Source organism: Dendropsophus ebraccatus, chromosome 9 (assembly GCF_027789765.1).
Source record: "Dendropsophus ebraccatus isolate aDenEbr1 chromosome 9, aDenEbr1.pat, whole genome shotgun sequence".
Lineage (NCBI taxonomy): Eukaryota > Metazoa > Chordata > Amphibia > Anura > Hylidae > Dendropsophus > Dendropsophus ebraccatus.
Genome location: NC_091462.1, coordinates 116,900,228 through 116,911,806, shown reverse-complemented (window position 1 = coordinate 116,911,806; position 11,579 = coordinate 116,900,228). Strand labels below are relative to the sequence as shown.

The 11,579-nt window shown below is 51.6% G+C and overlaps 2 protein-coding genes across 2 annotated transcripts; one reads left to right on the top strand and one right to left on the bottom strand.

The window, feature by feature from the left end:
- Positions 1–2,969: 2,969 nt before the first annotated feature.
- On the bottom strand, positions 2,970–5,831 carry PPIL3 (peptidylprolyl isomerase like 3). The gene is made up of 6 exons (XM_069984689.1): positions 5,558–5,831; positions 4,632–4,706; positions 4,299–4,392; positions 4,152–4,219; positions 3,711–3,829; positions 2,970–3,369 (listed from the first exon to the last, which is right to left on the bottom strand). Exons 1-6 carry the CDS (start codon positions 5,558–5,560, stop codon positions 3,243–3,245), a joined length of 486 nt encoding a protein of 161 aa, XP_069840790.1. The 5' UTR covers positions 5,561–5,831; the 3' UTR covers positions 2,970–3,242.
- Positions 5,832–5,835: 4 nt separating this feature from the next.
- NIF3L1 (NGG1 interacting factor 3 like 1) lies at positions 5,836–11,102 on the top strand. Its single transcript, XM_069984683.1, has 7 exons — positions 5,836–5,934; positions 7,931–8,368; positions 8,455–8,608; positions 8,682–8,802; positions 9,696–9,834; positions 9,924–10,007; positions 10,085–11,102. Exons 2-7 carry the CDS (start codon positions 7,951–7,953, stop codon positions 10,267–10,269), a joined length of 1,101 nt encoding a protein of 366 aa, XP_069840784.1. The 5' UTR covers positions 5,836–5,934; positions 7,931–7,950; the 3' UTR covers positions 10,270–11,102.
- The last annotated feature ends 477 nt before the right edge of the window (positions 11,103–11,579 follow it).

Here is an 11,579-nt window from a genome sequence, read left to right as displayed (position 1 = left end):
CTAACACAAGAAAGCGCCTGCCAGCAACTAGAAATCCAACCCGGAGCACCGCTCCTGAGAACGCCAGGAGGAACAAGGTGGCCACACAAAAAGGCGCGCCCACAAAAGACGCCTGGAAGTTGCATGACTTCCAGGATTACGCAGACACAGACCTGATACAGCCACAGGATGCGACACAGCACGAATCCAGCCAGTGAATAGGACCAGAGAAACACAAAATAGGTCTCATTCAGCAAAGCTGAGAAGCCAGAACACAAGGCAGCCGGCGTGTCTCCTGTAGAGCCAAAGCGCCATGATAATGCTAAATGATGAAGCAAACTAATGCTGCGTTTACACGGAACGATAATTTGCCCGATTGTATGATTAACGATTTCGAAGTAACAATTTTTTTTTTATAACGATCAGCGTTTAGACGGAACGATATATCGTACGGAAAATTTGTTTTGAGATCGCTTAAGCCTATCTCGCTGGGTAAAATCGGTGAACGACAGTTTACACGGAACGATCTGCAAATTTTTTGCGAACGACGAACAATGATTTAAGAACATGTTCAATGATCAAAATGAACGATTTGTTGCTCGTCGTTCGATGCGTTTACACGTACGATTATCGTTAGAATTCGATCGTTATCGTGCAAATTCGCACGATAATCGTTCCGTGTAAACGCAGCATAAAACGACCAAGAGCTCCATAATAAGAGGGAAGTTCCCTCCACGGCTCCTAGGAAGAATGAAAAAAACTAAGCCTGCATTGTTGATGTTATATACCCTATGGGGTAGGAGAAAAAATATTCAATTATTTAATTCATTAACATATTCCCTCGTCCCCTGGGCTCATAGGGGGTGATAACACCCCATACATTGTGCTGGCAATGGGACGATAGGAAATGAGCAGTTTAAGGCTATGTTCACACTGCGTATATTTTCGCGGCCGGACATATACGCGGTAAACTCCGGACGGAGATTTACGCTACTTGTGGCCGGCTACGTACGGACCGCGAACTTACGCCTGAAGTCTACTTATGCTTTCGAGCGCCCTACGTAGCGATCTGACATCGATCTTTTACTTGGAAATCTTCACTTAGCCCCGGACACCCCACTGAACCTTTTGGATCGGCACAAAAAGCTGCAAAAATGAAGAAATCACCAGGACCGCATGTAACGCTACGGGCGTAAGTTACGGCATTTTCGTCCGCAAACAATGGTCTGGGTCATTTTTTACGCCGCCGCGTACGGTCCTAGCGTAAGTTCGTACGTAGTGTGAACTGTGCAGTCGTACTTCGTATACTTTCCATTATACGCCAACTACATAAGTCTCCGGCTGCTTATTCACGGAACGCGCTACGGCCGGAAACTTACGTAGTGTGAACATAGCCTTATGGTGCGTTTACACAGGCAGATTTATCTGTCAGATTTTTGAAGCCAAAGCCAGGAACAGAACATAAACAGGGAACAGCTCATAAAGGAAAGACTGAGACTTCTCCCTTTTTTAAATGGAAGTTTGGCTTCCAAAATGTGTCAAGCAAGCCTTGTGAAAGCTCAGCAAATGAGTGCTGATCAGAGATCAGCGCTTATTATCTGCAACCTGTTGGCTCATAGAAAAAGGCTGCCAATAGTGTAGCAAGTGCTAGATAAGTGACACAGAACTCCTGTACCCTAATTCACACTGCAGAGCCTTAATGTAGCCTATAAGATGCAGCTTCAGCCTCTCTGCCTATGATGGATCAGTAACCTAGAACTAGTCTTCTACTGTAGAGGCTCAGCCTCAGATGTAGCTTCAGCCTGCCTCCTTGTGATGGGTTTCTGTCAGTTCTTAAAAGCAGGAGACAGAGAGGGACAGTGTGGAACTGTATCTTATAGAATATTCTGGAGCTTTCACAGACAGCAGATGATATAGGCGATCAGTGTAAGGACCCTAAAACTTGTGATGATTATCGTGCAAAAATAGTTACATGGTTCGAATTTAAACGATAATCATTTAGTGTATATGCAGACGATTGAAAAATCATTGGTGTCATTGATTGCCTCTTTTAAGCTGACCATAAATCACTGTTAGGCTGGGTTCACACTACGCTTTTGCAATCCTTTTTTTTTTTGCAAAAAACTGATGCTTTTGTGTGCATCCGTTTTGATCTGTTTTTCCATTGACTTCCATTATAAAAAGAAAGAATCAGTACGGATCCGTTTATTTTTTTACGGACACAAAAAAATAAGTTCAACTACGTTTTTGTGTCCGTTAAAAAAAAGGATCCATTTTTTTTTTATAATGAAACTCAATGAAAAAACGGATCAAAACGAATGCACACAAAAGCATCAGTTTTTTGCAAAAAACGGATTGCAAAAACGTAGTGTGAACCCAGCCTTAATCTTTCGCTAAATGTACACATCATTTGTTCTTCTGCTAGGATCAGAACGAGTAAATGATCGTAGTAACAATTGTAGTAATGACTATCGTTCTGCGTGTTATGGTTAACAATTTTAGATTGGTTCCATAAGCTCTTATTTGTAATCTTTGTGTGGACTCACCTACTATATCACTGCTTTCCTGGTTTCTTTGAGCAGAAACTGTAAACCCAGTGGCACTGCATTAAAGGACAAGAGGGTGTGGCTGTAAGATGGGAGGGGCCTGAGAGCTGTCAGGAAATATTTGACAGGTGGATATTCTGTGTACTGCGCACAACGTGTTCCATGTAGTTGTTTTTGTTCTCCATTGAATGTTGAAAAAACAGAATAAGAGAATCTGGAACTGAGATACAATAACCTCACACGATGGAGGTTTCCGCCCGCTCTGGCTGCGCTCGAGGTTTCCGCCCGCTCTGGCTGCGCTCGAGGTACTGACCCACTATGGCTATACTAGAGGTATTCCCGCTCTCTTCTCAAAGCCTATCCACACTTATCACCTGCACGTAGAAAATCTTCAGCCATAGGCATGAATTGACTATTTACAATTAACAGCCATCTGGGCTGACATTTGACATTAAAAAAATCTGATATTTTTTATTTATTTTTTTTCAACAATGTAAAAATCCTCATAACCGAAACCCAGAAGGCAGCAGGTTAACATGAAGCTGAATCATCATGGGTGCCACAGACCATGCAGCACAGGACACATCATGGACTCCACCAGCATGAAGAGTCCAAGAACCTTAAAAACTCTGCATTGCTGATGTTCCCAATGTAGCATCTGATACAGATGAATGGTACACAGGACATGGGGGCAGAGATCTGCGTTCTCTGTACAGGTCAGAGGGCGAAGGGGTTGGCATGTATGGTGACATCTTTGATTCGCACTTCTGTCAGGGGCCGGAAGGATTTCTCATGTACCGGAAGTTTCTCTAGTTCATCTAATGTGTCCAGTCCATCGATGACTCTGCAACATGTGACATACAGGAAAATATTGTAAACACTAACACAACTTCTGAAATACTCTGTGCTGTGGGGGTGCTCCTCCCTTTATGTATCTGATAGCCTCCTTACCTTATGACACTACCTGTCACATACAGCCGTCTTTACATCACCTGAGCGGTCAGGTGGTCATTGTCTCCTACGGGATCAGAACACTCATTACCTGAAACACTCTGTGCTGCTGGTTCCCCTTGCTGCTTTCCCCATGTATCTCATTGCCTCCCCATTATAAACGCTGCCCGTCACATATAGCCCAGTCCTATCATCACGAGCGGTCAGGTCGCTGTCTCTTATGGGATCACTTACTTTCCAAACACAGTGTACTTCATGTCCAGATGGGGCTGCTTGCCGTACGTGATGAAGAACTGTGCAGCGTTAGTATTGGGGCCGTTATTCGCCATGGAGACGATGCCGCGTACACTGTGCTGGGAGAGAGAACGCAAACAAAATTTCAGAGGAAAATTCTTCAGTAACCCGACCGGCATTTTTGGGAAAAAGAAAGAATCCCCCTACACTGTAGCCCTACTCTATATGGTAGTCAGCCACCATACTGTATACCCCACTGTTGTTAGACTCCTATACTGTATACCTCCGCCCCAACCCCCCCCCCCCCCCCCCCCCCCCCCCGTAGTTGTTCTCCTATACTGTATACCTCCCTTCCCCTCGGAGGGAGGTATACAGTACGGCACTAGTTTTGGTTTGTGGATAAAATGACTGAGGGATTCGCACCACCAAAGTCCAACTCACCTTCAAGTATTCACTGAACTCGTCCTCGAATTTGCGCCCCCAGATGCTCTGTCCGCCCTTTCCCGTCCCTGCGGATAATAAACGGCAGGATGAGCGGCCGAGACAACGTATAGCGGTATAATGTAGAGGCGCAGCGCCCGTCCTCACCTGTGGGGTCTCCGGTCTGCACCATGAAGCCTTTAATGTTCCGATGGAAGAGGCAGCCATTGTAGTAGTTACCGGCGCACAAGGCCAAGAAGTTCTGTCAGACAAGACGGAAACGTCCCTTCATGTCAGTGATGGAGACACAATGTGACCCTTCCTCTTCCCAGCTGACCAGAGATAGGGGTAGCTCCCTGGACCCACCCCAACATCTCCCATTTATTACATAGAAGACGTCCGTGATGTCTGCAGGATGTCGCCCCACGGTGGCACATTGCCCTCTGTAGCCACGGCGGTTACTTCCCCTGATTGATGCCCCTCATCGCCGGCGTCACTCACCTCACAAGCCTTCGGGGCTCGCTCGCAGAACACCTCAATTTTTATGTCACCCAAATCTGTGTGAAGCGTCACCGCCTGAAATGCAGAAAATGGCGCCAGGTGTATCAGAACGTACAGACCGCAATAAACGTAGACATAGAACAGCCTGATGGGGGGTAGGGGCGGTCCCTGCCTACCGTCACTCTTTATACACAAAGAGTAGCGTGTCAGGGAGGGCCGGCAGGGCGGAGCACAGCAGCCGGGGAGCGCACCAAAGACTACTCACTCCATTCCTGGAGGCTTCTTAAAACTTTTTTTTTTTGGGGGGGGGGGGGGATTTATGGTGCCATCTTAGCAACCAATCACAGCTCCCATAGCAACCAATCACTGCTCCCATAGCAACTGAGTACAGCTCCCATAGCAACCGAGTACAGCTCCCATAGCAACCGAGTACAGCTCCCATAGCAACCGAGTACAGCTCCCATAGCAACCGAGTACAGCTCCCATAGCAACCGAGTACAGCTCCCATAGCAACTGAGTACAGCTCAGATGGCGGACCGATGTGTGTGTGAGGGTAATGGAGGACAGTTAGGGAGCAAGTGGCAGACCGCCAGGGGGGAGGATCACGATTCCCCGTCTGTGGGTCGCACTGCGTTGAGGATCGGACACGACAGACTTGACTGAAGTAAATGGAGTCTCAGTGGAACGTGGCGCCATTCTCCCGCTCGCCTCCATCGAGGTCACATGTTATCGAGATATATAAGCAGATACAGTAAAGAGAAGCGACTTACCAAACTGCAACGCTACTGTATCCATGACAACACACCGGTCCATAAGATCATTATACAGGACTAACATAGGGGGTCACATACTGAGGTGGAAGCAGCCAGAACTAATGGAAAACATAACCTGAGCCCTAAAGATGAGGGAGACAGCTAAGAACTCACCATCGTATCCAGAGTAAAGGAGTCAGAGGAGAACAGGGCGCCCCACACGCTCGTCTACTGCTGGGTGTACCAACATGGACGCCCCCGCCTCTTCCCCTTGTCCCGTGGGTGCACCAATAAGGCCGCTTCCGCGATGCGCGGCTCCTGTTAGTATGACGTCACGGCAAGGGGCGGGGTCTTTAGGATTGGCGCGCTGTTTAGGATGATAAGGAGGCTGCAGGGTTCACATAACCCCGCCTATTTTTCCTCTCACGTGCGTATTAAACGCGCAAACTTCCGGTAAAGTGCACGGCTGCGTGAGGCAAGATGGCGGCTCTTCCGGTCGGGCAGGAAGTCACCAGGTGTATAAAGATGGCGGCGCGCTGAGGCTGCAGGTGGTGAGTAGTGGTGGGGACACGAGAAGGCGGAGTCTGACCAGAGAGGTGACGGGACCGGACACTCTACTGCTCCCTGTTATCAGCCACACCATTATAGAGCGAGAGGACATGTGACTACAGGCTACTGCTCCCTGTTATCAGCCACACCATTATAGAGAGAGAGGAGATGTGACTACAGGCTACTGCTCCCTGTTATCAGCCACATCATTATAGAGAAGACATATGACTACAGGCTACTGCTCCCTGTTATCAGCCACACCATTATAGAGAGAGAGGAGATGTGACTACAGGCTACTGCTCCCTGTTATCAGCCACATCATTATAGAGAAGACATGTGACTACAGGCTACTGCTCCCTGTTATCAGCCACACCATTATAGAGAGAGAGGACATGTGACTACAGGCTACTGCTCCCTGTTATCAGCCACACCATTATAGAGAGAGAGGACATGTGACTACAGGCTACTGCTCCCTGTTATCAGCCACACCATTATAGAGAGAGAGGACATGTGACTACAGGCTACTGCTCCCTCTTATCAGCCACACCATTATAGAGAGAGAGGACATGTGACTACAGGCTACTGCTCCCTCTTATCAGCCACATCATTATACAGGACATGTGACTGCAGGCTACTGCTCCCTGTTATCAGCCACATCATTATAGAGAAGACACGTGACCACAGGCTACTGCTCCCTGTTATCAGCCACATCATTATAGAGAGGACATGTGACTACAGGCTACTGCTCCCTGTTATCAGCCACATCATTATAGAGAGGACATGTGACTACAGGCTACTGCTCCCTGTTATCAGCCACATCATTATAGAGAAGACACGTGACCACAGGCTACTGCTCACTGTTATCAGCCACATCATTATACAGGACACGTGACCACAGGCTACTGCTCACTGTTATCAGCCACATCATTATACAGGACACGTGACCACAGGCTACTGCTCTCTGTTATCAGCCACACCATTATACAGGACACGTGACCACAGGCTACTGCTCTCTGTTATCAGCCACATCATTATAGAGAAGACCTGTGACCACAGGCTACTGCTCCCTGTTATCAGCCACATCATTATACAGGACATGTGACCACAGGCTACTGCTCTCTGTTATCAGCCACACCATTATACAGGACACGTGACTGCAGGCTACTGCTCCCTGTTATCAGCCACATCATTATACAGGACATGTGACTGCAGGCTACTGCTCCCTGTTATCAGCCACACCATTATACAGGACATGTGACTGCAGGACAGGCTACTGCTCCCTGTTATCAGCCATGCAGCTATTGCAGAACTACTATTCCCATCATTCCTTGATGTCTAATGGTGTGCTGGGAGTGGTAGTTCAGCATTATCTGAGCAGCACTGAGGAGGAAGATAGCTATTGGGCATGCTGGGAGTTGTAGTCCTGCAGTATCTGAGATGGAGGATTCTGGTACAGTTTTGGGCATGCTGGCAGTTGTAGTCCTGCAGTATATGGAGGACACTGGTACAGTATTGGCCATGCTGGGAGTTGTAGTCCTGTAGTACATGGAGCACACTGGTACAGTATTGGCCATGCTGGGAGTTGTAGTCCTGTAGTACATGGAGCACATTGGAACAGTATTAGCCATGCTGGGAGTTGTAGTCCTGTAGTACATGGAGCACATTGGAACAGTATTAGCCATGCTGGGAGTTGTAGTCCTGTAGTAAATGGAGCACATTGGTACAGTATTAGCCATGCTGGGAGTTGTAGTACATGGAGCACATTGGAACAGTATTAGCCATGCTGGGAGTTGTAGTCCTGTAGTACATGGAGCACATTGGTACAGTATTAGCCATGCTGGGAGTTGTAGTCCTGTAGTACATGGAGCACATTGGAACAGTATTAGCCATGCTGGGAGTTGTAGTACATGGCGCACATTGGTACAGTATTAGCCATGCTGGGAGTTGTAGTCCTGCAGGGTGGGGACCAGTCTTGATGTCAGCCGTTGTCTCCTCCAGGCTCCTCCCCTTCCCCCTGGATGCTGCATTGTCGCCCCCTGTGGCCCCGCCTCCTCCTCTCGGTCTCCCCCTGCCGTCACATGATGGACCTGTCCTCGGTGGTCTCCCGTCTGGAGGCTCTGGCCCCCCCGGCCCTGGCGGAGAGCTGGGATAATGTTGGCCTGTTGGTGGAGCCGTCGCCCCCGCACCAGGTGCGTAAGATGCTGCTGACCAATGACCTGACGGAGGACGTCCTGCAGGAGGCGCTGGCGGCCAGGGCGGACCTGCTGCTCTCCTATCACCCGCCCATCTTCCGGCCTCTGAAGCGTCTGACGTGCGGCAGCTGGAAGGAGCGGCTGGTGGTGACCGCTCTGGAGAAGCGGCTGGCCATCTACTCCCCCCACACCGCCTGTGACGCCATCGCCAACGGGGTCAATGACTGGCTGGGCCGAGCGCTGGGTGAGCAGGTGCCCGGGGTATGATGGAGCCAAGGGGTCACATGATCAGAGGAGCACAGTGTAACCCCCCATTGTCTGTCTGTACAGGAGCCTGTGTGTCTGTCCCCCTCCGCCCCTCCACCGCCATCTCTCACCCCAGCGGGTACGGACACATCCTGGAGTTCAGGGGAGACGTTTCAGAGTCCGTGCTGAGCCGAGTGAGCGCCCTGCAGGGGGCGTGCGTGCGCACCTACCCGCTCAGGTAACATAGACATCCAGGGGATATATACAGGGTCCGAGGGGGCAGTATACACCTGACACTGTGCATCATACAGGGGCGAGGAGGGCGCCAGGGTCCGGCTCAGCTGCTCCCACAATGCACTGCGGCACGCCCTGACCATCCTGGCCGAGGATCCTGAGGTGTATAGGAGTGCGGAGCTGCTCACCCTGCAGAAGGTAAGACACCCCACCCGGGGGGCAATACAGGGATGACCCCTCCCCACCCAGGTTAATAAAGAACTGACACCCCCCCCCCCCCCCCCCCCCCCGGGGCAATACAGGGATGACCCCTCCCCACCCAGGGTAATAAAGAACTGACCCCCCCCCCCCCCCTCCCCCGGGGCAATACAGGGATGACCCCTCCCCACTGCGGGTAATTATGAACTGAACCACCCCCCCCCCCGGGGCAATACAGGGACGACTCCTCCCCACCCAGGGTAATAAAGAACTGACCCCCCCCCCCCCCCCGGGGCAATACAGGGATGACCCCTCCCCACCCAGGGTAATAAAGAACTGACCCCCCCTCCCCCAGGGCAATACAGGGATGACCCCTCCCCACCACGGGTAATTATGAACTGAACCCCCCCCCCCCCCCCCCCCCCGGGGCAATACAGGGACGACTCCTCCCCACCCAGGGGTAATAAAGAACTGACACCCCTCCCCAGGGCAATACAGGGCCAACCCCTCCCCACTGCGGGTAATAAAGATCTGACATTTTCCGCAAAAATTCCTCAGTATGAACCCACCCTAATAAAGAACTGACACCCCCCCCCTCAGGGCAATACAGGGCCAACCCCTCCCCACCCAGGGTAATAAAGAACTGACCTCCCCATTGGGCAATACAAACTGTCCCTTCTGCTGGACACAGGTCATACAGCCACCGGGGTATATTCTGTCCCTTTAGCCCCCTCTGCTGGACACTGGGATGGTCCGCCTCTGGGGTATATTCTGTCTGTTTAGCCCCTCTGGGGTATACTCTCTGTTTAGCCCCCTCTGCTGGATACGGGGATGGGCCGCCTCTGGGGTATATTCTGTTTGTTTAGCCCCTCTGGGGTATACTCTCTGTTTAGCACCCTCTGCTGGACACTGGGATGGGCCGCCTCTGTACTCTTTCGGAACCGATCTCTACCGCAGCCGCTGTCGAGCGCATCAAGAGTCACGTGGGCCTGAAGCACCTGCGTCTCGCCCTGGGGCGAGGGAAGAGTCTGGGTGAGTGTCTCCCTCAGTTACCCCCTCTGTATATAATGTGCACAGCTCCCCCTAGAGGATGTCACGCGTGTCTCTTCTGTATTTCCCAGAATCCCCTGTGAGTGTCATGGCGGTGTGTGCCGGCTCTGGGAGCAGCGTCCTGAGCGGTGTCCCTGCTGATCTCTACCTGACAGGTAACTGCAGGGAGTGGGATCCTGGGGGCGGAATGTTCCGTAGACTTCCTGATGATGGCGCTGTCTCCCCCCTGCAGGTGAGATGTCGCACCACGAGGTCCTGGATGCGGTGGCGGAGGGTCGCAGCGTTGTCCTGTGTGAGCACAGTAACTCAGAGCGCGGCTACCTGCTGGAGCTCGCCGGCCAGATCACACAGCGGCTGGAGGGGAAGGTGGACGTGCTGGTGTCTCAGACTGACCGAGACCCCCTGCAGGTGGTGTGAGGAAGTGCAGGACCCCGATCACTAGTGCTGGTGTCCTAGACTCGCTGATACCTCCTGCAGGTGGTGTGAGGAAGTGCAGGACCCCGATCACTAGTGCTGGTGTCCCAGACTGACCGAGACCCCCTGCAGGTGGTGTGAGGAAGTGCAGGACCCCGATCACTAGTGCTGGTGTCCCAGACTGACCGAGACCCCCTGCAGGTGGTGTAAGGAAGTGCAGGACCCCTGATCACTAGTGCTGGTGTCTCAGACTGACCGAGACCCCCGGCAGGTGGTGTGAGGGACTGCAGGACCCCGGATCACTAGTGCTGGTGTCCCAGACTGACCGCGACCCCCTGCAGGTGGTGTGAGGAAGTGCAGGACCCCGATCACTAGTGCTGGTGTCCTAGACTCGCTGATACCTCCTGCAGGTGGTGTGAGTAAGTGCAGGACCCCTGATCACTAGTGCTGGTGTCCTAGACTCGCTGATACCTCCTGCAGGTGGTGTGAGGAAGTGCAGGACCCCTGATCACTAGTGCTGGTGTCCCAGACTGACCGAGACCCCCTGCAGGTGGTGTGAGGAAGTGCAGGACCCCGATCACTAGTGCTGGTGTCCCAGACTGACCGAGACCCCCTGCAGGTGGTGTGAGGAAGTGCAGGACCCCTGATCACTAGTGCTGGTGTCTCAGACTGACCGAGACCCCCTGCAGGTGGTGTGAGGGACTGCAGGACCCCGGATCACTAGTGCTGGTGTCCTAGACTCGCTGATCCCTCCTGCAGGTGGTGTGAGGACGGCCGCCTTATAACTGACCACTGTGTGTCATGAATCATCTGTAATAAATGCTGGTGGATGATTACGGCTCTGCCCTCCTGTGTGTTATATAATCTCCGTGCTGATAGCGTTGTCCTCACACCGGGGGGCGTCTGACATCACTACGCTGGAATATTCCGCAGGAAGGTGGTGTCCTCACGTCGCTGCCTATAGTGTCATGGCTGCTGTAACCCTGTACGAGGAGGGGCTAATAACTGGAGGGGGTGTGGATATTACACCTCAGGTCACTCATCTGATGGACACTACAACTAATGGCTGATAACAGGGAGCAATAGCCTGTGTCCATCTACTGTACAGTCTGCTGCTCTGTCATGGCTGATAACCAAGAATGCTACCCTGCATCCATCTACTCTACAGTCTGTGTCCTGTCATGGCTGATAACAGAGAACAATAGCTTGTATCCATCTACTGTACAGTCTGCTGCTCTTGTCATGGCTGACACCAGGGAGTAATTGATTTCTTCTGGCCGGGCCCATAGACACATGTGACCTGCCGAGTGTAA

Bases quoted from the DNA above. Each gene is read 5' to 3' on its own strand.
- PPIL3 (XM_069984689.1), bottom strand. The intron at 4,393-4,631 runs GTGAGTGACGCC...CTTGTCTGACAG, and splicing joins GAGCCCCGAAGGCTTGTGAG to AACTTCTTGGCCTTGTGCGC. The intron at 3,370-3,710 runs GTAAGTGATCCC...CACATGTTGCAG, and splicing joins AAGTACACTGTGTTTGGAAA to AGTCATCGATGGACTGGACA.
- NIF3L1 (XM_069984683.1), top strand. From the start codon at position 7,951: ATGCTGCATTGTCGCCCCCTGTGGCCCCGCCTCCTCCTCTCGGTCTCC. The intron at 8,369-8,454 runs GTGAGCAGGTGC...CTGTCTGTACAG, and splicing joins CTGGCTGGGCCGAGCGCTGG to GAGCCTGTGTGTCTGTCCCC. The intron at 9,835-9,923 runs GTGAGTGTCTCC...TGTATTTCCCAG, and splicing joins GGGGCGAGGGAAGAGTCTGG to AATCCCCTGTGAGTGTCATG.